We start from the raw sequence: 25,599 nt of genomic DNA on the forward strand, positions 1-25,599 counted from the left end.
GCGATCGACAGCTTCCGGCAGTGGTGAGTTACCTTCCTCCCCCGGTATACACACGAGGTTGTGGGTTCGCTCCAGACCCTGATGCCTGTATATTTGGAGTTGACGCGTCTCTCTCCCCGTGGTCACGTGGATTTTTTTCCGGGTCCTCCCGTTTTCCACTCCACATTTAGAATCAACAACACACATTTAGAGAGTTTGGCTGCTATAAATGTCCACACGATAAGCCACTTTGTTGAGCTATCAATTGTGATAGCTAGGTCGCTTCTGAAGAGCTACATAGCTTCGTGGGCCTTACCTGGTAAAATAGAAACACTTTTTTTTAACCTGGCCACCAATGGAGGTGGAGGGTGCTACACCCCGCGCTCCGAGGTGACACCAATTAAGCAGGAGGGCAATGGAAACGCATCCTTCGACGCAGCTCAACATAGGAGGCATTTCACATGCATGTTTTAGGCTGTATTTTCAGTACTGGAATACAAAGAACAATGAAGAATAGTCTCACTGCAGGCAGTTACAAGCTGCTGTCTCGCACAGTAGAAACCAGTGTACACATACATACCTTTACAGGAGCACCATTAGCCATAGAATAGCAGCTCGCACTTTGGAAGGTCAACGCTCTACCCTCTGCATATGCCGTTGCAAGATTCATCTCTTGTTATATCATCGAGCTAATATTCGTTAGTAGTTTTTAACTACGCTCTTTTTAGACAAAAAAAAAGAACTTACGTGGGGGGGTGGGCAGTAAAAAACAAAGAGAAACAACGTGGACGACGCAGCAAGCCATGTAAAATACCTCCTGTTCCAGCCATGGAAGGTTCTCTCAGAACGGGACGCTTCGCACACGGGTCAGCTCAATGGAATGCCTCCGCACAACAATAACGACAATTACGACAACACAACGCGTAACAACACTTGCGGGCCACCGGCATCACACGCGCGGGCTTTGCGTCGCGCAAACGCACGTTGAACGTTGAGAACATTCGCTCTTGAACGCATTGGCGGGACTACACCACTGTCGATGGCAGGCGCTCTTCGCAGGGTGTCAATCTGACCTGGCCGGGCTTTCTTTATATTTACTCTAACCCGGGCCAAGGGCCTTCCCCCCCCCCACCATGCCCACACCTTGGTCTCAGATTGTTGGTCGTAAAATAGTTTTGAGTTTTATTTTCAACGCCCACAACAACCGCGCGCGAGTTTAGTGCACGGGCAGCGGCAAGGCACCGCATTGAGAAACACCTTTGGCTAGCTCGAGCGGCGATGGCGCTTTCCTCGGGCTTGGACGCCAGCCCGTGGCCAATGCCGGGACGTGGTTCCCCCCCCCCCCCAACAAAACTAAATACTGCCCCGCAGACGTATGTAACGCTTTAGTGTCAAAACGAAGCTACCACCCCCAACCCTGCTAGCGCCGTGCAGGCACCCACCGCCACTACCCGGTGCCCCGCCACCGTGCCGGAAGCCAGTTCCCCACGGGACGGGGCGGGGGGGGAGTGGCGCCTTAAATCGGCACGCGGGTATGGCGACCCAAACCCCCCCTTCGCTGGCGTTGAGTTGAGCCCAGCTGCGGCTCGCAGCCCACGGTGCAGGCGGTGAACAAGTGCGCGTTTGCACACGTGTGAGAGTTTGAGAGTGCGAGTGCGAATGTGTGTGTGGCAGAGGATGTGATGGTGTACGGTAGTGTGCTACTGAGTAAGAGTGTGAGTTAAGATAGTGTGAAAGCGTGACGGTGTAATTTGATAAAATGGTGTGTGGTAGTACGAAAGTATGGGTGTTTCGTTACAGTGCGGTAGTGCGCTTGTGTGTGTGTGTAATAAACAGAGTGCGCGCCCTTGCGACAGAGTTCCTGCCGTAATCAAGCTCTCGAGCCGGTGCAGGGACCGGTCAGTACGGCCTCGTGTACACCCTGCGCTCGCCGCCAGGGCCCTGCCCGTAGCCCGGCGCTCCCAGGCGCTGCGTGGCGGCGCCGGCGCCCGGCTGGTGCGGTATGTACTGCGTGAATTCCGCTGTCGCCACGGCTGCCGTGCCGTCGCATGCCTCTGTTGACCACACGGACGGCGGGAAGACCGCTGGCGCTGCGGAGTCTTCGTACCACGGCACCGGCGGAACGGCGTCCGGGTACGGAGCCGTGCTGGTGGGCACCAGCGTGGAGGCGGCCATCCACGGCGATTTGAGAGGCCACGTTTTTGTCTTTTCCTAGTAAAAGGCAAACGGCGTGAGGCGGAGAGACGCCGTCAATAACGTGATTCATTATCCATGTCATGACTATCCTTGTTTTGCCAAGAAAGCCTCTATGGGTCTCAAGACTCTTACAGGAGGGGGTTGGTATTGCCATGTGTAATCCCAATGGAGTAATTTCCAGGCAGTTTCATTTACATTGTATGATTTTTTTGTTTGCTGTGGGAGGGAACCGGGAGGAAACCCATGCACAACAGAGGGAGAACACACAGACTCCACAGAGAAAGGTGATCGAGTCGTGAATGAAACCCAGTTTTTTCTCACTGTGCCACCCTGCTAACCGACGGCAAAGTGTTGCGAACGCTGAGCGTTTTCACTACCAAAATATGAATTCGGAGTACGACACTTAAATATAATGCGTCACAATGCGGCGTGCCAATTTTACCGCCCAGCAGCTTGAGAGTTCGCATCGCGTGTCAGAAGCATAAAAAAAACTGATGCGTTGAAGAGCAGCAGCGGGTCACGTGACCCTCGCAAGCCCCAGTGAAGAGAGGGGGGGGGGGGGCGTTTGGTAATATTTTAAGCTTAACAACACGTTCACAGTTCCTGGCGAAGCTCCCAGCTTGTGGAAGATAAAGCATCAGAGGGACAACGTGCCGAACAACACGCAGGGTCTGGAGCACATCCTAGAACACAAATCTGAGAGATGTTTTAAAGGACGAAATACGTTGGCGGTTACCTGCGAGACGGTGTCTGGTGGAGCGCGGGGCATGGACAGCACGGCCGCGACTTGCTGCTCACCGCTGCTGTGCCGCCTGCGATAGCGCGCGCACACACACGCGGGATTCATCACCGCGCTGGCCACCGCACAACTGGGGCAAGCGAGCACTGCAAGTGAGTCTCTGTGTGCGGTTTAACAGTGCAGGTGGCGAGATGTTGGGTGTTGATGCATGTTGAACTTCTTTCACGCCGCACATCGCCAACCGTGCTAATCGGAGCTGCCAGCCGACGATGATCGCAATAAACTCCCAGATCGTTGCCTGCGCTCGACTAGACAAGACTTCTGCGTTGGGAGATGACGTAAAATTGCATTGCAATTTCACTGACTGCACAAACATTTCGCTTTGGCTAAATGAAAAAGGAATGCACCCAATCTCTTCAGATCTCGGACGCGAAGCAGCGGTTGAGTCTGGATAGTGCTGTGACAGGCCGACCACCAGGCCGACCACCAGGCCTGCAGGGCCACGGTGCGATCAACAGAGGGTCAACGCAGGAAAATCCATTGTTGCGCAGGCAGTCCACCCAGAGATACGATCGTCCGCCTTACGTAAATCCACAAATAACGACTTGCGAACGTTCGGTCGAACTTACGAACCAAACCGCGGAACTATTTTGTTCGGCGGAGTGATCCTCCACGCGTGATGCAAAGAGAAAGACACCCCCCCACACCCCACTGTAGCCTTAACAGACTGTTGGGGCAAGTGCTGTTAGCGAGCACCTATAAAGAAGGCCGGCAAGCACACGAAGGGGGTGGTGGGTGGTCAGCACCACGCCCGTCCACCACCAGCGTTGACGCAAGCCCTTTCCAAAAAGGAAGCGGGCATCAGGACTAAAGGTAAGTGAAAATTAAACTGATGTTTTTCCTTATCATGTTACTTTATATTGTTTTATTTACTATACAGTATTTATGACAGTCTTACATGAAAATGTACAAATATGTTATTGATGCGTTGAGCATTGCCTCCTTTTTTTGTTGAATCAAATTTTACGTACAGCATGCACAGTACACATACAACTCAAGACTGAATTCCGAGACACGGACAAATCGACTTGCGAACGGATCTCGGCAACGTAACCCGTTCATAAGTTGAGGACTGCCCGTTACTCTCCACCGATGCTGCCACACCATCGCCAACCAGAACCGACCAGCGTGGTGAAGTATGGTCAACTAACCCACGCACACCTGCACGGTGCAGAGAGGGGACATCATACCAGCAGTAGACTTGACGCAAAAATGGGCTGCAGATTAACACGAAAATGCAATGCTTGAAGCCGATGTAATGAGGCGTTTCGCACAAACGTCCACAGCCAAAACGCCGTGCCCTCATCAAGATGGATTATCGAGTAGCGGAGGAGTTAGGGGAGCTCTCGGCGCCGGCCGATGAACCTACTGTACGTTTAACTTCTTTCGCACCGTACGTAGCCAACCGTGCTAATAGGAAGTGTGGAGGGAAGGACAACAAACGATGAATCTCTGTACGATTCTATGTAAGAATGTTTAACACGTCGGCTTTCGCGACCAATAACATCCATAAGAGGTTTTTTTTGGGTTAGATCGCGTATAAATATATAAATGTGTCGTTAAAACCCGCCACCACCCGACAGCCAACTAGTAAGGGTTCAATTTCGATAGATTCTCTAATTAGGGCAGCGTACAATACAAAGGGCAGCGTACTTCAATCTGGATTACCGTTGGTAGGGCTATTTTAACAAACACAATAGACAGGAAGGACAAGTTCAAAGGGCTTGCATAATGCACATTGCCTCAGTAACCCCCCCCCCACATTGTGCAAGAGCACAGAAGGGTGGTCGACATATCGACGCCTCTATATAAGGAATGAAACAGTAAGACTTCTCCACAAATCTGGCTCTCGCCTGATTAAGTTAGTTGTAATCACTGGCGAAACGTCGTACTCAGATTGTAAATGTTGTGGCTTGGCTCTCCAACACACCGGTGTGCTGTACGAGTGACGAATTGGCCACGTTCTGTTGACGTGACAACCCTTACTAGTTGGCTGTGTCGGGTGGTGGTGGGTGTTAATGACACATTTATACATTTACGTGATCTAACCCAAAAACCTCTATTATGGATGTATGGATGTTGAACTTATTTTGCATCATATGTGGCCAACCATGCTAATCAGGTGTGGGGTAAGGACAACTAAACATAAAAAGCAGTTCTAAAGAAATTAGTTTTCAATCTAGACGAATTAAAAGTGCACAGCTCCAGTGGCTTCCTAATATCGGAAGGCAGAACGTTCCAGACGGCCGCAGAAGCGCATCTAACAGTGTGCGATCCGGTAACCGTCTTGGTTCAACGGCTATCCAAAAGCCGCTGCCAGGACGACCGGAAAAACGAATCTAAAACATCCCAAACGATGGTGTCGGTTGCTCAGTGACGGCGTGCGGCCTCACCGGCGCTGGCTCACGGCCGCCACCAGGTCTGGGCCCGAGAACATGGAGAAGCACGCGTGCCCATTGGCCGGTAGGGGCTCCTCCCCGTGCTGGGCCGGGCGCCCGCCCAGTCCGAGCCAGCCAGCTCCCGGCGCCACCCTGCACAACGCACCTCCGATTAGCACGGTTGGCTAGGTACGGTGTGAAAGTTCAACGTACGTACAAAAACAAAGATCCCCCGCCCCGTTGTAGCCTTAACGGACTGTAGAGGCAAGTGCTGTCAGCGAGCACCTATGAAAGCCGGCACAGCAAACGAGGGGGTGGGTGGCCAGCACCACGCCCGGCCGCCTTCGTCTTTCTAGTGTCCATGTTTACGCACCGCACCAGGTACTCATTGGAGGCTGAGTCGACCTAGGGGAGCCCCAGGATCGGTTCAGATAATCGTCACTGGTGTTGGTGACTGTGAGCGGGAATCGAACTCGGGTTGCGGGGTTCATAGCGCACTAATCGTTGCACTACCGCTCCCCATCCTAGACAAAAACCGCCATTCACCACTGAGGGGCGGTGACGTCACCACGGCGCTTGTGCCAGGCTATGTGCACTTTAAGGCCACGTGAAGTGTCGAACGCCCGCTGGCAGCAGGTCACGAAATAGACCCAGGTGTCATGGGTTGACTGAGATGACTGGCCGATGCACAATCCTAGACAACACAGGTACACACAATCGCACACGCAACGGCACCCATCTCCCTCTGACGGTGATGCGGTTGTGCACTCGCGATGTGGGCGACGTGGGCGACGTGGGCGACGTGAGCGATGTGGGCGACGTGGGGGACGTGAGAGATGTGAGCGACGTGGGCGACGTGAGTGATGTGGGCGACGTGGGCGACGTGAGCGATGTGGGCGACGTGGGCGACGTGAGCGACGTGGGCGACGTGAGCGATGTGGGCGACGTGGGGGACGTGAGAGATGTGAGCGACGTGGGCGACGTGAGTGATGTGGGCGACGTGGGGGACGTGAGTGATGTGAGCGACGTGGGCGACGTGAGTAATGTGGGCGACGTGGGCGACGTGGGCGACGTGGGCGACGTGAGCGATGTGGGCGACGTGGGCGACGTGGGCGACGTGGGCGACGTGAGCGACGTGAGCGACGTGGGCGATGTGGGCGACGTGGGCGACGTGGGCGACGTGGGCGATGTGGGCGACGTGAGAGATGTGAGCGACGTGAGCAATGTGGGCGACGTGGGGGACGTGAGCGACGTGAGCGACGTGAGCGACGTGAGCGATGTGAGGGATGTGAGCGATGTGAGAGATGTGAGCGATGTGGGCGACGTGAGCGATGTGGGCGACGTGGGCGATGTGGGCGACGTGGGCGACGTGAGCGATGTGAGCGATGTGGGCGACGTGGGCGACGTGAGCGGTGCGGCTGCCATGGATGGGGCGGTTGCTGCCGGCGCTGCAGCCCTTTCTCACTTGGGCAGGAACGATTCCTTGCACTGCCAGGCACGGGCGGCCTCCCCGATTTCACGAGCCGCCGGCGCCGACCGCCACTCTCCCGCCGCCACCGCCTCCCCGAGCGCCGGCTGCGCCTGACTGCTCGGCGCCGCCCGGTGGCCCGGGCCGTGCTGGTGCTGAGACGACTTCTGCTGCTGTTGGTGCTGCAGCACCTGCGCCAGACCCGTCACGTAGCGCGCGTACTCCGGGTCGCCCTTGACTGACGTACGGTGAGAGTGGGGCAGGGGAGAAGGCAGGCGCCATTAGAAATCCAACGCTGCTGCTTGGAGGAGCTCGGTTGGCTCTCGGTTACCCGTGGGCGGATTATATGGGTTGCTGATTAACCGTACTTGCAAAAAAATAACCAAACCATGTTCACGGCTGACGGTTCTATGAGATGCTCCTCAGTGATACGCGGTTTATGTGGTGAATTAGCCACTTTAATTCGGAACCAACCACAACAGTGAGTTCCCAGCTCCATATTCTTTGGTTCTTTCGGTAAAGTCACGAAGGTGAAAAAAAACAATTAAATCACGATGTTTCAATTGCAACACAAGCAATCATCATCAGGTGTGACAACCACAGCAAGACATTTTTTTACTGAAGTGGGAGATGACTTATTTAACTGCCCTAACTCTGGCATCTCTCCCAATTCAGGAAAAAAAATGGTATTGCTTTGGTTGTCACACCTGATGATGATTGCTTGTGTTGCAATCGAAACGTCGTAATTTAATTCTTTTCACCTACGTGACTTTACCGAAAGAACCAAAGAATATGGATTCTTGCAGTCACGAAAACTTCAAATCTATAAAGAAACAAACGGCACGACCGCTAAACCTCCGCCGCGCGGTGGTCAACTCGTCACCTGCGGGGTCGAGGGAGAGGAAGGCTTCGGGGACACCGCACAGACCGTCCGGCTGGAAGCGATTTGGCCACGTGTTGTTCCTCACGTGCGCCGTCTTGGCCGTGCCCTCGCCGGGCCCCGGCCCGAGCCGCCCGTGCAGCTCCCACGCCGACCAAATTCCAGCTGCCGCCTGCGCCGCCTGTGCCACCTGCGCCGCCTGCTGCTGCTGCTGCTGCTGCGGAGTCAACGGTGGCGGCAGGGCGGCAGCTCCGGAACCGGGGCCGTGAGGCGACCCCTTGAAGAGCGTGGTCGGGCCAAGAGCACCCAGCATCGGGGGCGGGAAACCGCCGCCAGCACCGCCGCCGCCTCCGCCGCCGCCGGTGTAGCGCGGTGGGAACGGCGCTCCCGGGTCCGGCGTGCGGCGCTGGTTCATCGGCGATGGCTGCTGCGACTTGCTGAGTCCGACGCCCGACAGGAAGTCTATAACCTCCTGCATCTCCTGGTCGCTGGGCAGGTTCAGCCCCGTGCCCCGCTTGACGCTCGATCCCGCCACCGCGGCGGCGGCGGCGCCAGTCGCGCCGCCGCAGCCGGCGCCGCCACGTGCTGGGCTACCGGAGGACGCTAGTTTGGCAAGCGGCCCGGAGGCGGCCTTCCACGAGCCGGCGCCACCGACGGCGGACGGCGGCGCCGGCACGAAGGCGCGCGCCGCCTTCTTGTCTTCGTCGTGGCGGGAGGGGCCGGCCTTGGCGGCGCCCTGGAACGTGACGGAGGCGGCGTGCTTCTTGGTGAGGCGCGAGGTGAGCCGCGAGAACGTCTTCTGGAAGCCGCCGCTCGGCTTGGCGCTCGCCGCCGTGCATTCTGGGAGCTCGGCCATGCTGGGCGAGTCGGCCGCCTCGCGCCTCAGCAGCAGCTGGATGCAGGGCAGCGCCTGCGCCCTGCGAGCGCGCGCATTAGCACCAGCCTCGTCAGCTGGATCAACGGGAGCCCAGAAGGTTACGCGAGGGGCGTAGCCACACTTTACCCACCACAGCCAACTATATGTGACCTGAAAATAAATAGAGCTGGCAACTAACGACGGACCAATTTAAATCGATCGGAAAGCACGCGTGAAAATCTATTTCTTAAAATGTGTTAAAATGAATTGCTAGCTTATGGGATAATGTTCGATTTAAGGGAACGGCGAGGAAAAAAACCTACGTTTGAGATAAACAAAAAATATTTTCAGCGACACAATAACAAAAACACGGAAAAAGCTAATTCCGTCAAATCACGGCTCGGAATCGTAAAACGTCACCGAACCAGAGGAGACTCTGGCAAATGGCCACGCGCTCGGCCTATTTGACGGGCGGCCCGGACGCCCGCGGTGACCGACGCGTGCCGATGGTAAATGAGCGCACGGCGTCAGTTGGTGGTGGTGGCGCGACCTCCCCCCCCCCGTTGTGCCCACACACCTGCCCGCCCGCCAGCGGGCCGGCTCGAGCGTGGCGGTGTAGAGCACGTCCACCAGCGCCACCGAGCGCTCGGGGTCGAGCCACCGGCGCAGCAGCGACATGGTGGCTGGGTCCTCCTTCACGCACCTGCCCACACCGACGGGACAGGCCGCGACACACCACGACGCCGTTACTGCCGGGATTACCGTGACGTCATTGCTTGCGGTGCGATACACGGGGATACCCTGACTTCGCAGTCTGTTAAAAGCAATAACAGGGGATCTTCGTCTCTCTGTTGGTTCTACATTTTATTGGACTCCACGAGGAGTTTTGACTGCGGGCCACACTTGATGCGTCTGCTGATATCTGGCAGCACAATTTGTAAAATAAAAATATTGCCACAAGAACCAGGGTCATGCCCCATTCATTCCGACAATCGCTTCCTAATATCGGAAGGATGAGCCTCACCAGGTGGACGGCACCTGCACGACGATCTTGTCGCCCTCCTGGCTGATCTGAGGCGTGTACGCCTCCCGGTTTTCCACCTCAGCTGTATCAACCACGACCTACAACACACGCGCGCGGGTGTATGCCAAGTGGTGGCACAATGCACGAGCACAAATGTACGTACTTACATGCACAGACACGGGAGAAAACACACGGGTGGGACGTCATCTCGGTTAAAAGATGCCGCGATTGACAGAAGGACGTTGGACAAAGACGGTGGTCACCGCATCGCACGCTTTCAGATGCGCTCCTGCGGCCGTCTGGAACGTTTTTCCTTCTGATATTAGGAAGCCAGTTGAGCGATATGCACTTTTAAATCATCTAGATCAGTGGTTCTTAACCTTGTTGGAGGTACCGAACCCCACCAGTTTCATATGCGCATTCACCGAACCCCTCTTTAGTGAAAAATAAAATGTGATTTTTTTCAAATTCAAGACATGGATATGTTTTTTACTGGTACACAAAATGAGCCGTGCATGAACATTACCTTGTTCAAAGAATAAAACCAACACAATGCATAAACTCACAACAAATTACATACCTGGAAATCAATGTGACTTCTGCTGTTGCCTTTGAGAGATCAGTTCAGATATGCGTGGCTTCACCTTGGCAAGTGCCACTCTCATGTCATTTTCACAGCAAAGTCTGTTCCTTTTCTTCGTTTTTATGTCCAGCATCCTCGAAAAGGATTGCTCACAAAGATATGTTGTAACAAATGGTATAAAAAAATCCAGGGCTTTCTTAGCAATAACTGGATACTTGTTCATTTGTCGACACCAAAACGTTGAGAGCGTTATTGTTCTGAAGAGTTGCTGTTGAACCTGGCTCTGCTGAATTTCAATGATTTCGTCGAGGAATTCATCATTGACATCTGCTGTTTCAACAGCAAACGTGAACGGCTGTCTCACCCATGCTGGATATGACTCTCTTGTAGGGAAATATCCGTCGAGAGACTTTGCAAGCTCATCTAAGTGCGTGGCAATTGTTTGCTTCAGTTCCGTGGATACAGAAATATCTCCGATTCCAGACACATCTTCGATCTTACTTGCACAGTCGTCCAGAAGCGGGAAGTTTGCGAAGTTATTGTTCTCTGTTCGTCGTTTCCATAACGGTAGCTTTTTTTGAAAAGCCTTCAGGTGTTCTTCCGCTTCCATGATATTGACTCCACCACCCTGCATCTGCTGATTGAGATGATTGAGAGCTGCGAATATATCAGCCATGTACGCTAAAATGAGAATGAACTCAGGATTTTTGAAGCAATCTGCATGGCAGTGTTGGTGCTCTTGCAAAAACAGGGCTAATTCCACACGCATGGCAAAAACACGATTCAGCACCTGTCCCCGGGATAACCACCGAATATTAGAATGGAGCAGAAGTACCTCAAATTCAGAGCCCATTTCTTTACACAGCTCACTGAAGATGCGGTGCCTCAGAGCACTTTTTCGCACATAGTTCACACATTCCACCACAGTTTTTAATACTTCTGCCATTTTTGGAGGTAAGGTTTTTGTTGCCAACGCATGCCTGTGCAGAATACAATGCGTCACAATGATGTGTGGTGCATCGGCCTTTACTAGCGCACCAAAACCAGACTTTCTTCCCAGCATGACTGGAGCTCCGTCCGTACAAACTGCAGAAACCATATCCCATGAAAGATTGTTGTCTCTGAAGAAGTCATCCACAAGCTTCTTCACATTGGCTGCCTTCGTTGTTGTTGTAAGAGGCTTACAAAATAAAAACTCTTCTTTTATCATGTCGTCTTTCACATAGCGTACAAAAACAGCAAGCTGGCTTAGATCAGAAACGTCTGTGGTTTCGTCGAGTTGAAGGCTGAATTTTGCCGGGCTTGAAATCAGATCCGCGACTACTTGAGCCAAGATGTCTTTACTCATGTCTTCTATTCTGTCACTGACGGTGTCATTTGAAAGGGGAATTTGGGATAATTTACCTTCGGCCGCTGTTCCGAGTATCAGATTCGCCATCTTTAATGCAGCTGGTTTCACAAGTGTTTCACCAATGGTGTGTGGCTTGCCCTGCTTTGCGATCAGGTAAGCAACTTCGTACGATGCTGTCAGGATCGGTTTGTTAACAGGTACAAATCCAAGAGCAGGCAGAGTGGCCCTTTCATCGAATCTGGCTCTCTTCACCCTGAATTCAGCAAGTGTTGTGTTCTTGTATTCCCCGTCTCCATGCAGCTTCAAGAAGTGTTCCTTTAGTTTTGCCGGTGCAAGACTAGAGTTGCTCAATTTGGCGTTGCAAATCATGCAGATAGGACGCTCACTCCCATCACGTTCCGTGATACATGAGAATCCATGTTGTACATATTCGTCCGACCACTTTCTTCTTTTGCCCGACATAGTATGGATAAAATATTAAAGAAATCACACGACGTACGACAACAACAGTCACACGTTGACTACTGAGTACGCACTAAATTCCCCGCAGCGCTGATTGGCCAAGCAGTGTAGCATGATCATCTGCAGCCAGTGATGGCCAAGCGGGCCGTGTGTGTCATCACAAATTTACACAACAATTCAAGTGTGTCCGGACCTCCGTGGCGGGGGCTCTGCCGAACCCCTGGGGTTCGATCGAACCCAGGTTAAGAACCACTGATCTAGATTGAAAACGCATTTCTTTACAACTGCTTATTGTGTATAGTTTGTTGTCCTTCCTTCCCGTACCTCTGATTAGCACGGTCGGCTACATACGGTGTGAAAGAAGTTCAACAAACGTACATACAGAAGTGGGGATATGCTGCAAGGAGCTACCAGCAAAGGAAACGCTTGTGGCCTGCAAGAGACCAAAAAGCACCAAGTGAATAAGCCTCACCAGCCCAGCCTGGCCGAACAACAGCTGCACGGCCGTCTTGCAGGCTCCGCGCCACACCGAGGGGCACACGTGTCCCAGCGTCTCGCGCCCAAGCTCCTCCTCGGCCGCGAGCGTCTTGTGTCCGGCGCCGCTAGCCACAGGCGGTCCGTTGGCCCCGGTCAACGTCGCCGCCGCCGGCACCCCCCCACCGTTAGAGCCGAGTTCGTTGCAGGGGACGATTTTCACGGTGCCGCCGGTTCCGCCAGCATCGCCGGCGCCGTCACGTTGGCTGGAGCTGCTCGTCGTCGTCGTCACGCCCAACGCCTCCTTCAGAAATGCCCGCATGGCTTGCTGCAACGCTCGTGAAAAGAAACGATGCCGGCGGGCTTTAGAGGTCGGCGAGGACAGTCCGGGGGGTTGTCACAGTGCCGGGCCGGCAGTGCTCCGACGCTGGGTTTGAATCCAATACGGAAATTCACTCAGCCAGCCACCCACCCATTCACCCACCCACTCGCAAACCCAGCTGCTCAACCACCCAAATACCCATCCATCCAGCTACACTGCCCTCAGCTATTAGGAAACCACTGGGAGTTGTGTGAAATTCTAAATCCAGACTGCAAACTAATTTCTTTAGAACTGCTTTTTGTGTTTAGTTTGTTGCCCTTCCCCTGCACCTCCCATTAGCACGGTTGGCTATGTACAGTGCCGAACAAGTTAAATAGGTATACTCTTTGGTTCTTTCGGTAAAGTCATGTAGGTAAAATTATTTTCACGTAGGTATAATTATTTTATACCTACGTGACGTTACCGAAAGAACCAAAGAGTATGGATTCCTGCAGTCACGAAAGCTCCAATAAGTTAAATATGCATACGTACTTATAGAAGTGGAGAGACACTGCAAGGAGATACCAGCGAAGGAAACGTACATACATACACATCCACTCAACCACTCACCCACCACCCAGCCAGCCAGCCAACCCAGCCACGAAGAGGCCACCGCTCGTACCATCTTGGCAGCGAGGTTGTCGGCGGTGGCGAGGCTGCTGGAAGGCACGCCCTTGAGGTGCGCGCTGCCGATATGCAGCGACACGGTGGGCAGCTCTAGGGCCACCAGGGCCTCCGACAGGCGGCTCATCCCAGCCTGCTGGGCCTCCGCCTCGATGCAGCAGTCCTGGGCACAACAACCACGGTCGGTTAAATCCAATGCCAGGTCAAGGCCTCACACACCAGGCGGTCGCCATCCCTTCACAAGTTTTGCAGACCGACACACGCACAAATCGATTTCACCGCTGCACCTTCTGCGATGGCCGTATTTTCGGGCATGTTCACTCCCAACGTTAACGCTCAAACAATGGGCATCACCCTTCCCACATAGTGACGTGTCCTGCCCAAAAGCCTACCTCTTACTTTTATTTGCAGTACCCCCCCCCTCCAAGTAAGGGGGGAATTAAGACGTCACCTAACTGCAACTGCGGGGGAGAGCGATCGATCACTCGCAGCGCCGATCGGTGTCCCACACACAATTTTTGCAGGAGGTACAAACGGAAATCATTCGCCATCAAATATTTCTCCAAACCCAACACGTGCAGTTACAAACTCAGTGCGTTGCTTTCCGAACGCCAGACGAAAGGTTTGTCGTACTCCCATTTGTGCTGTTGCATTGGAAACGATGTTGTGTTGTTGTGCACCTGTGGTCCTGACCGCGCCCCCCCCGTGTCCGCCAGCAGTCTCCGCTCACCTGCAGCACCTCCTCGGTGTGCGAAGGGCTCCGGTGGAACCCGGCCTTCATGGAGAACTCACTCTGGTGCAGTCTCTCCAGGGCCTGCATGTATGCCTGCAGAGCGAGCGGGACAAGCGCCGGAAACACGCCAAATATTACCGCCACCGCTCCCAGCGCATGCCACCACGCCCACAACACACACCAATTCACACCACCAAGACAACCACCACAACCACGTCCTTCAACACCACAAGCGCAAGCACCGTCACCTTCACCACAAGCGCAATAACCAGACATGTAGAAGGATAATTTAAATGTATTAAATTAATTTGCATGTAATTTAGTTTAAATAGCCATTTAAGAAACGCAAAATCATGCTAATAGCATCTCCCATGCGCAATGCCGTCTCGTCACGGTGTGTTCATTAAATTAATTGTAAGGTCTCCCTTGAAGTGGTTCAACTCAAGGTTTTTTTTTTGGTTTGTCGGGTAGAGAATTCCATACAACACACCTTTAAAGTTAACAATACACCTCCTTTCAAATGCCTGTTCCCCTATGTAAAAAAGTATTGTTTACACAAAGATCCCCCGTGTAGCCTTAACAGACTGTAGGGGCAAGTGCTGCTAGCGAGCACCTATGAAGGCCGTAACGGTACACGAGAGGGTGGGTGGCCAGCACCACGCCCGACCGCCTTTGTCTCCCCAGTGGCGATGTCTACACACCACACCAGGTACTCATTTTGAGGCCGAGTCGACCTAGGGGAGGCCCGGGACCGGTTCAGATAATCGTCACTGGTGTTGGCCGTGAACGGGAATCGAACCCGGGTCGCCAGGTTTATAAAGCAGCGTAGCGCTAACCGCTGCACTACCGCTCCCCACAACCACACGCATCATTACTGGCCTACCAAGAGCATACATCTTACCTATAAATGTTATTGTCTGTCTGTCCGTGTACGTGTGTGTGCGGCCGAAACTCGCGAAGGATTTGGCTCGCAAACCGTGGGGTTTACGCTTCAAAAAAGTTGCCAGGTAGCACGCCATAAGCTCCATCCTGGAACAGCGCTATTCCGATTTCGCGTCCGTCCATCACCTTTAAAGTAGTTAAAATAGCGATTTAGTGCTGTTTTCGTTTGTTTATTTATTTATTACATAGCGCGCGCTCGACCATACCAACTCACACGCGTTCGGTGGGGGGGAAGGCCCCTACCAAGTCAAACGCATTCAGTGGGGGTGAGGGGGGATTTCTCTTTCGTGTGGACACTGCGCAAGGTAACACACACAGATTTACAGCTCCCTTCAAACATTTGTTACCATCACTGTTTACTCATCACCAAATTTCCTTTTATAGGTTAGATTTACTCACAGGGATGAACCAATGTTTTTGAAGAATAGCCATTTTCTGTACTCTTGAGGCATAAGCAGCCACGCAATATCACTTACTGCACTGGGACAAAGCAATAAATATACTCAATTACGTCTTCATTCTATCACATTTACACTTGCCCCCTCGGTAGGGGGGGTTGAGCAGTGACGTCATGTCAATTACGCTTGATTGGTGCTCATCGGCTCATAGTTACAGGTAGGTTAGGTTCATTTTGTATTCGTTGACTTTCATTAATTTGCCGCTCTTGCTCGCGGCAAATGTTTGCACCTAAATCGCAGTCGCTCCTAATTACATACTTATTATACACGCGCGCATTTCCCCTCTCCCTTGCTTCTTTCGCTAAAGTCGCGTACATAGAAGACTATTATTTACAAACTTATTTAGTCTATATAAAGTTATAGTGCGCGTGTGTTCGTCCATGTGTGCGTGTGAGTCCATATATGTGTGAATTGTGTCTGTGCGAGTCCTTGCGTGTGTGCGTTTACGTGTGTGCGAGTCAGTGTGTGTGTCACAGTCGCTGTTTGTTTTTGTACATCCATGTGTGTGTGTGCGGTGTGTGTTTAAGTTGACGTGTGTGTGTGTGTCAGTTGATGTGTGTGTCAGTCGATGTGTGCGTTAGTCGATATGTGTGTGTGTTTAAGTGGGGAGCGGTAGTGTAGCGGTTAGCACGCTGCGCTATGAACCTGGCGACCCGGGTTTGATTTCCGCTCACGGCCAACACCAGTGACGATTATCTGAACCGGTCCTGGGCGTCCCTTAGGTCGACTCAGCCTCAAATGAGTACCTGGTGCGGTGGATAAAACATTGCCACTGGGGAGACAAAGGCGGTCGGGCGTGGTGCTGGCCACCCACCCCCTCGTGTACCGTTCCAGCCTTCATAGGTGCTCGCTAACAGCACTTGCCCCTACAGTCTGTTAAGGCTATACGGGGGATCTTTGTCTTTAGCTTTGTGTGTTTAAGTCGATGTTTTGTGTGTGTGGGTCCATATGTGTCAGTCGATGTGTGTGTGTGTCGAAATGTGTGTCTGCGTGAGTCCATGTGCGTTTTTAAGTCGACGATGTTTGTGTCCGTGTGTGTGTGTGGTAGTCGATGTGTGTTTGTGTAACTCCATATGTGTGTGTAGGTCGATGTGTGTGTGACTCTATGTATGTGTGTGTTTAAGTCCATGTGTGTGTGTGCGTAAGTCGATGTGTGTGTGTGAGTCGATGTGTGTGTGTTAGTCGATATGTCTGTGTGTGTTAGTCGATATGTTTGTGTGTGTGTAGTTCCATGTGTGTGTGAGTCTATGTGCATGTGTGCGTCGATATGTGAGTGTGTAAGTCCATGTGTGTGTGTGTGAGTCGATAAGTCAATGTGTCTGTGTGCGTCTATGTGTGTATGCGTAAGTCGATATGTGTGTGTGTGTGAGTCCATGTGTGTGTGTGGGGAGCGATAGTGTAGCGGTTAGCGCGCTGCGCTATGAACCTGGCTACCCGGGTTCGATTCCCGCTCACGGCCAACATCAGTGCCGATTATCTGAACCGGTCCCGGGCCTCCCCTAGGTCGACTCAGCCTCAAATGAGTACCTGGTGCGGTGTGTAAACATTGCCACTAGGGAGACAAAGGCGGTCGGGCGTGGTGCTGGCCACCCACCCCCTCGTGTACCGATCCGGCCTTCATAGGTGCTCGCTAACAGCACTTGCCCCTACAGTCTGTTAAGGCTATACGGGGGATCTTTGTCTTTGATCTTTGTTGTGTGTGTGTTTAAGTCGATGTCTGTGTGTATTAGTCGATATGTTTGTGTGTGTAAGTCCATATGTTTGTGTGTGTAAGTCCATATGTTTGTGTGTGTGTAGTTCCATGTGTGTGTGAGTCTATGTGTGTGTGAGTGTGTAAGTCCATGTGTGTGTGTGAGTCGATAAGTCAATGTGTCTGTGTGCTTCTATGTGTGTGTGCGTTGGCACAGTAGGGGGCACAGGTGGTGCATCAGCCAGTCATCTCAGTCATCTCAGTCAGTCGACCCGTAGCACTTGGGTCTGCCCCGTGACCTCCTGCCCGCGGGCGTTCGGCACTTCACGTGGCCTCAAGGCGCACATGGCCTGGCACAAGCGTCGTGGTGACGTCACCGCCACTTAGTGGCGAATGGCGGTTGTTGTTGTGTGTGTGAGTCGATGTGTGTGTGTGTAAGACTATGTGTGTGTGTGTTTGAGTCGATGTGTTTGTGTAACTCCATGTGTGTGTGTAAGTATACGTCTTTGTGTTTCAGTCCATATGTGTGTGAAAGTCAATGTGTTTGTGTGTGTGGGTCGATGTCTGTGTGTGTGTGTAAGTCGATGTGTGTCCCTGTCGCCCCGGCAACGCCGGGTACTTTCCGCGAGCAGAATATATAACCAAGAGGTGGGGAAAAAATCCCCAGGTAAAAGAAAAACGACACGCAATAGAAAATCAACTGTGCAAACGACTGCGATTGTCCGCGCGGCACGCGCGGCGCATCACCTGCAGCGCGTGGTCCACTTGGCCGTTGAGCTCACGTAGCTGCGCCTCCGCCACGTGGTTTCCCTGGCAGCAGAAGAGCTTCTGCACCTCGCGGCCCACGAGCGTGCCGTCCGGGGCCCGCCCGCGGAGCGCCGCTGTGGCCTAGGCACACGCGCACGCGGTGGTGGTGTCGGCGAGCACAGTCAGACCAGTACGGCCACCTTTGTTTCGCCGCATATGTATATAAAATGAAAAGTGTGTTGTTCGGAAGAATGGAAGGGACCGGAAAGAGAGTAAGGCCTAACAGAGAATGGCTTGGTGACATTCGAGTTTGGTGCCAGAAAGATGTGGCACTACTTGAGCGTATTGGCACAAGACGGAGGAAAGCGGAAACAAATGACGAAATGTGCAGTGGACGCCTACGGGACTATCTGCCCATGGATCGTGATGATGATGATATATGAACATATAGGCACGTCCGTACAAACCTCGCAAACGACCCTACATCCGTACTCATACAAAAGATTCCCCCGTAGAACCACAACGAACGGTCGGGGAAAGTACTGTTAGTGAGCACCCATGAAGGTGAGCAGAGTGCACGAGGGGGACGGTGGTGTGGCTGACACCACACCCGGCCGCCTTTGGCTCTCTAGAGTTTTACAACGAGGAGGAATTGACATAGGGGAGGCCGTGGACAAGTTATGATATCGCTCACCACGTGGGAATGTTCATGTTAGAAGTGGAACAATTCACTCCCCCGTGATTCAATTAATTTCACGATTCGGAGTCGCAACTAGATCAACAACCAACCATTTTTCTCGGCTCGCTCATGCCGTCTTGTTTGTGCCTTTGTTTGCTCCTTAAGCTCAGGTAGCACGAGCACACGTGGAATACATGGAAACCATATATTGCGAGTAACCAATTCTAACCAGCACGATTCGACCCATGTGTCAGTCGCGAAAATAGATTTTAATTTCCGAATCGAGAGGACGTTCGCCAGGGAAATGGAGCGATGGAATCGGCTTCGAGCGCAGGAAGCTTGCCGAACTGTCGCATCACGAGAGCGCGAGGAGTGGCGACGTCTTGGGAACGGCATTTAACCAGCAGTGGAATAGGTCATGCATGGTGCTGCTGCTGACAATGATGAAACTTAATTTGAAGAGTGATTGTAACCGGACACCACCACCACCGCCGCACACCTGCACAGCCTGGCGCCAAGTCTGCAGGGCGTCGCGCTGTTCGGTGTCGGGGTCAGGGGACGTCCGGCCGGCGTCCGGCGCCAGCAGGTCGCCGGCGAGCTCGTGGCCCAGCGCCCGCGCCACGGGCAACAGCGTCTTGACGCCCTGGGAGAGCACGCTGCACTGCAGCTGCACCAGCATCGAGAGGCAGGAGCCCATAACCTGGGACAGAGAAACGGTGGCAACAACACCAAACAACGCGGCAACCATCGCACCACGTCCGCGTCGGTTAAGTCGACGGGGAAAACAATGAATGAAGCGGAGGTTGGAGAGAGCCGAGCTGGCACGGAGGCTCAGGTCCTGGCTCGAATGCAGGCAGCTGCACGTGATTAAATCGTGTCCTCAAACGGAGAGAGTTGTATAGATGTAATTAAACGTAATATAAATGTCGCATTTTTCAAAAACGGTGTAATTTTCAGAATGCTGGTCATCCCTCAATACAGAAAGACTCTTCCCCCTACACCCCCGATGAGTTTTGCGCGAGTTCAAAATCCTGGTCAATAGAATAAGCATCATATCTATGGAACTTTTTTTGCCAGTATAAAAAAACGGCTCAACCCAAGCTATTAATGCTCTGATACTTGCGTTGTCTATGTACTGTTTGCCTTTTGGAATTCTCTGATCGAACACTGGCGGTGAGACAAGGCCGTAAAAACAAGTCTCTGGTGTAGGCCAATTAGTTCCAAAGACAATGCATGTATTATCAGAGCATGTTTGTTTGCAAGTTTTGCCACAAGTATGTGTGGTTATTGCAGACTTGATGCCTTGAGGTATCTATTTGGTGTTTGAACATCTTAACGCCTCCTGTGTTATTGCCAGAAGGGGTAAAGGCGATTATTATTTTTTCAAAATAAATATAAATTTGTGGGAAAGTCAACAGCGGTTGTCCTATGGATAGAAATGCCCTGCCATGGGACTGTCATTTCCACCACTCGCTCTGGAGGACTGTTAACAGGAGACGAGCAACTCATCAATGCTCATTCGAGCGGCAGCTCCCTCCAACGTTCGACTTCCGAGCGACCGCCAGTCGCCGCTGCGCACACACACCTGTATGTCCTGCCTCCCCCTCTCCGCGCCGTCGCCCGGCGCCGTCGGTCCCAGTCCCCTGGCGACCTTGGACACCTCCGCGCGCACCAGCGCTGCCAGCGCCCCGGCCGTGCTCCGCACCACCTCCTGCGCCTCCGCGAACCCGACGGCCGCCTCGCCGAGCGGCGTCCCGTCCAGCGCGCGGCCAAACGAAGCGGCCGCCCGCGACCCAGCGGCGCAGCACGCGGCCAGCGCGTCCAGGTACGAGTGCACCTCCTCCGCCACCCGTTGCGCACGGGCGGGGCCCGGGGGCGACGCTGCCGGTGCGGCCGCCGTCGGCGCGGCCGCCGACGGCGCCATGGCTACGGTGGTGGTGACGGAGGCGGCGGTTGTCGCCGCCGCCGCCACGGAGGCATAGGAGGGCCAGTCGGTGAGGGTTTGCTGGCTCCCACCGACTGCCTTCCGCGGAGGCCCTCCGAGCGAAATCTGCGGCTTCATGGCTTCCATTGGCCCAGCCTTGTCCTAAGTGGTGAGCAAAAGGTGGACAGATGCTGTTTTAAATGTTTGATTTCACGTGGTTTTGGCTGGATGAGAAGCCGTTGAAGAATGTCATTCATGTGGTCTAGCGCCGACAGATGTTGCAAAGATTCATAATCAGATGTATAATTTGTGAGATATACACAAAAGCAAGCGGGCTTAACTAAAACACACAGCTCCAAGAGACCACGGACGTTGGCCATGACTGATGACAGCCAGGCACGAACCAGCTCCTCAAACATCACCATCTCATACAGTCTCACAATACAACAATCTGGCTCCTGAATGTACTACACTATTTTACCAAACAATTTTTCATTTTACCAAGTAAGGCCACTGGCCTATAAAGCTGAACAAAGTGGCTTATCATGTAAAAATGTATAGCAGCCAAATAATCTAAAACGCATGTTTCTAAATGTGGAGGGAAAAACGGGAGGACCCGGAGAAAATTCCACACGACCACGGGGAGATAGACGAACTCCAAATATACAGGCATCAGGGTCAGGATCGAACCCACAACCTCCTGCACACCACGCGAGAGAGTTAACATCTCGCCACCGAGGCGCCCTATGATACAGTAATCGCTCCATCTCGAAGGTGGACGAATTCCTCCACCGGCCGCCACTCCGTCTTTAAGTCTCCACCACGAGCCCTCATCCCTTCTTACGACCCGTGTTTGTTGTATGCAATGAGATCACACCACTCCTGCAACTGCCAGAGGAGCTACCATCAATCACGATGTTCAAAAAGGGAATAAATTTATAAACCACGCCGTTATCCTGTGGCTCGGCAATGTAAAAGTTGCTATGGCCAGAGGGTTAATCTTATGCACCCTTAAACAATGCAAACATAGTACAATGTTGCATATCCAAACATCATACACAAGCGGAGCCCCTCACAACCATTTACGGCGTTCGGCCAGGAAAGTCACAAAGAAATTGCACACGAACGACGTATTCACGCAAGCACCCGATGCTCCATCTTGAAGTTTTAAAATGAAACATCTTTTCATTGTATTATGTTTTGAATTAGATCATTGTATTTCTTCATTAAAAGCTTATATCATTTTACATCTGGAAGACTTAATTGAAAAGGACATTGTGTGAATTTTCTCTCATCGTTAAGTAGATGGCCTTGCTGGGGGTTCGGTTCGATGCGGACTTTCACCTGTTTGGGATTGCGGGATCGAGATAAGGCGACAGAGCTGGCCGTGCGAGAAAATCGCCGTCAGCAGATCGATTCCAACGTAATCGAACGTCTGTCCCTGCGCCTCCGTCGTTCATGCAGGGGGCGCGTAGAGGTTTGCAGCGCCCCCTGCATGAAAACGACAGAAATTGCAGCGTTCATCACGGACAAAGTTGTGCGCTTATATCATAAATACTCATTAGCTGCTAGGTTTCCAACCCAGCGCGCCCTTTGCGCATGGTGGGTGCGAGTGTCATTCACAAAGGCCATCTTTTCAGTGTCACGCCTTCTTATTCTCATGTCAGTTCACGTACTCCTGAAGCACGGTAATGCACCTTCCCATGTTTAAGGCGGTTAGCACTTTTTTGCACAGTAACCTGTTTGTGCATGGTGGCGCAACTGACATTTTCTATAAATGTTCAAATATCTGACCTTTTAACATCCACCTATAACTCATTCCCCAGTCAACACACACATGCGACGTTGTATACGTTTAACTTATTTCGCACCGTACATAGCCAACTGTGCTAATCGGAGGTAAGGGGGAAAGACAACAAACTAAACAAAAAGTAATTCTTAAGAAATGAGTTGTAAATTTAGATTTAAGTGCATTACAGCTCCAGTGGCTTCCTAATATTGGAAGGAAGAGCGTTTCAGACGGCCGCAGTAGCGCACCCAAAAGCTCGCGATGCAGCGACAGTCTTTGCTTGGTGGTTAGCGAAAAGCCACCGCAGCGAGGATCACCGGAGTTTCCGTGATGGTTTATGCAAGAGTACTTGCACTGCAAATGTTCACCATCCGAGCAACAAGTTTACGCCGTGAAGGCCGCCTCGGCCGCATCGCCTGGGGTGTTTGAAGCGAGTGAGCGAGCTTGCGAGAGGGTCAGGGAAGACGAGTGGGAGCGAGGACGCTGCTCAGGAGCCACCTGTGAGTGGAGGCGACGGCCCGGGGCTCAGCGACTGCGCGACCCGGCCCGGCTACGACGCGGCATGGCCCACGCTCGTCCGTGCGGCTCCTGGCCTCCTCTCACACGGGCCGCCCAGCAGCTGTTACTGCTGCTGCGTCTGTCCACGAAGGAAAAAACATCGCACACACGCACCACCGTCAGCATCGTTTTCCTGCTGTCAAGAGGAATTTTCCGCAAGTCTTTTGTTTTCAGGCTGCTTGCGTATCCGCTCTGTCCGTTCATCGTTTGCTGGTCACTCCTTGGCACAGTTCATTAGACAGCAACAGCGCAGCTGAAGTGGATTTCTCTCGAGGAGTGCACAGTGTCCTGAAATTAAGGTCACGTAAAGACGTTATACGAATCTAAGTGGCCTGACTGCTGATGAGACTCAAAAAGTGGAATCTGGAAATCACTGTCCAGAAAACCAATTGGCTGATGGGAATAAATACATATTTCATTATTATGTCAAGAATTGGACTTCAGTCTGTTCAATTATAACAGTAGAAGTTCATGCTCCACAGTGAGGCACGCAAACGACCAATGTGTCGAATATATTTTTTGTTCAAGATACATTTGTGCTTTTATGCTCCACTGCCAATACGTTCGCAAAAGATGATTTGTACATCAACTCGCTTCCTCTCTCGTCCCACCCTGCTCCGCTCTTAGCCACCCACAACGCTCATCTCCTCTCCGAAAACAAAAAGCCGACCCGAAGCTTCCAAAAACTACACAAAGTCCCCCTCTATTTGCAGAGGGCATCTCGTGACGCATTCTAATTACACATCGTATTGCGTAACAGCCTTAAAACAAGTAGAAACGTTTCTTTTACGACTATTATCTATCCTCACAGAGTAAAACGCACAATTGTTATGCTTAGTGATAATAATGAGGCGGCGACTAGCGTATTCTTGTCGCCTTCTTAAGCCTCACAGTGACGCAATGGGCCTCGTGCAGTCACAAGATGAAGAAATGTCAACTGGGAACTCTGTCAGAAAGCAGTCACCACGTCACCACACGGTCGCGATCGGAGATCCCTTCAAGCTATACTTTTAGAATCACCCCGATCTCGGAAGCGAAGCAGGTTACTGCTTGGATGTGAGATTGCGTGAGGAAACCGGGCGTTGTAGTCCTTGGGCGTGCGGCGAGCTCGCCAAGAATAACGCAGCCGTTAAAGCAACAGTGGCTAGGAGATGTTAACTACCTCGCCTGGTATACAGGGGCCGTGGGTTCGATCTCGAACCTGACGCCTGCTGCGTATTTCGAGTTTGCGTGTCTTTCTCCCCGTGGTAGCGTGGATTTTCTCCTGCTCCTCCGGTTTCCCCCTCCACAGTTAGAATCAACACGTGTTTAGAGTATGTTGCTACTGCTATAAATGTTCCACGTGATACAAGCCACTTCGTCGAGATATCATTCGTGGCCGGGTCGCTTCTGAATAAAATAGCTCAGTGGGGCCTGACTTGGTAAAATAAAAATAATAAAAAGCTTTAGGGTTTTTTTTTAGAATAGCAACAGATTCATAAATCCATCTGTGCGACGGAGCTTCTTTGAGTGTCACTGCCTCGAATGCGTGGCGGGTTTCTCCCGGGGTTCGTCGCACGCGAAGCCGACCCTCTCGCGAATGGAAATGAACGTCCGTCCCAATGTAGCAAGCACACCCTCCCGAAGGAAGTCTTAAGGCGCGGTGGAGATCACCTGGGTAAAAACAAAACAATTATAATAAAAGTGGCGCTGATATCAGAAATGTCCCCTTAGTCCACGCACCGCTTTGCGAAATCCCTCACGGGTAAAAAAACAACAACCCAGCGCGTCCGCCCCACAGAAATCTGACGATCACAGCAAAACATCGCTCAGAGCTGGAAGAAGCCGCATCAAGCGAAAAACCCGAAACGCCACAAGAGTCAATTGGTGACTGGGGCAGAGTCTCGCCTCGTTCCAAGAAACCCAGTTTAGTCACTGGCAGGCGAGCCTCAAGAAAGGAAACTTAGAACGTAAGAAGCGAGGCGACGCATTGTCAGCCGGCTTCGCCACCACCGAGTGAACATCGCCCGCGCAAGCTGCGCGTGTCGCCACCCCCGAGGGGAGCTCGGGAGGGAGCGGCCACGGCCACGGCCACGGCGGCGGCGGCGGCGTCCGTACCGTGCCGATCCCGGCAGGGAAACTAGGCAAGGCCGGGGTGGGGGCCACGGGCTGCTCGGAGGCCTGGGAGCACTCGGATTCCCGACCGCGTCCTGCGGGAAACGGCGGAGGAGAGGACGGGAGAGGGAGCGGGGAAGACGAAGCGGGGAAGACGAAGGGGGGCGCGACGCGCGGGGACTTGGCGTTACCTCGCTCACGGCGTTACCTCGCTCACGGCGTCCCCACAGCGAAGCGTAGCGCCGCCATGTTTGGGCGCGACCCCCGGCGCGTGTACACCGGAAGTGGATCCGGATCCGGTTGCCGCCCCCCCCCCTCATTCTATCCCCATCGTCCCCCCCCCATCGTCCCCCCCCATCGTCCCCCCCCCCCATCGTCCCCCCCATCGTCCCCCCCCCCCATCGTCCCCCCCCCCATCGTCCCCCCCCCCCATCGTCCCCCCCCCCCATCGTCCCCCCCCCATCGTCCCCCCCCATCGTCCCCCACCCCACACACCGTTCCCCCCACCGTCCCCACCGTCTATGAATTCATTCATCCCAGTCACCACGTG

The 25,599-nt window shown here is 53.0% G+C and overlaps 1 protein-coding gene across 2 annotated transcripts; it reads right to left on the reverse strand.

Moving 5' to 3' along the window:
• Nucleotides 1-443: 443 nt before the first annotated feature.
• GARRE1 (granule associated Rac and RHOG effector 1) lies at nucleotides 444-25,356 on the reverse strand. Of its 2 annotated transcripts, none has more exons than XM_032974704.2 (15): nucleotides 25,258-25,356; nucleotides 22,896-23,034; nucleotides 20,270-20,770; nucleotides 19,184-19,384; nucleotides 18,006-18,146; nucleotides 14,166-14,261; nucleotides 13,434-13,598; nucleotides 12,449-12,778; nucleotides 9,581-9,678; nucleotides 9,134-9,259; nucleotides 7,704-8,617; nucleotides 6,818-7,058; nucleotides 5,368-5,505; nucleotides 2,912-2,987; nucleotides 444-2,190 (listed from the first exon to the last, which is right to left on the reverse strand). In XM_032974704.2, exons 3-15 carry the CDS (start codon nucleotides 20,753-20,755, stop codon nucleotides 1,879-1,881), a joined length of 3,324 nt encoding a protein of 1,107 aa, XP_032830595.2. In that variant the 5' UTR covers nucleotides 20,756-20,770; nucleotides 22,896-23,034; nucleotides 25,258-25,356; the 3' UTR covers nucleotides 444-1,878. The 2 variants fall into 2 exon arrangements, with proteins under 2 accessions (XP_032830595.2, XP_032830593.2); XM_032974702.2 differs by having other exon boundaries at nucleotides 25,241-25,347.
• Between the last annotated feature and the right edge of the window lie 243 nt (nucleotides 25,357-25,599).

Source organism: Petromyzon marinus, chromosome 54 (genome assembly GCF_048934315.1).
Source record: "Petromyzon marinus isolate PM22_M1 ecotype Great Lakes invasive population chromosome 54, UKy_Petmar_22M1.pri1.0, whole genome shotgun sequence".
Lineage (NCBI taxonomy): Eukaryota > Metazoa > Chordata > Hyperoartia > Petromyzontiformes > Petromyzontidae > Petromyzon > Petromyzon marinus.

Excerpts from the sequence above, each read along its gene's own strand:
- GARRE1 (XM_032974704.2), bottom strand. The coding sequence starts at position 20,755 with ATGGAAGCCATGAAGCCGCAGATTTCGCTCGGAGGGCCTCCGCGGAAG. Across the intron at positions 19,385-20,269 it reads GGGGGAGGCAGGACATACAG|GTTATGGGCTCCTGCCTCTC; the intron begins GTGTGTGTGCGC and ends TCTCTGTCCCAG. Across the intron at positions 7,059-7,703 it reads CCTCTCCCTCGACCCCGCAG|TCAAGGGCGACCCGGAGTAC; the intron begins GTGACGAGTTGA and ends ACCGTACGTCAG.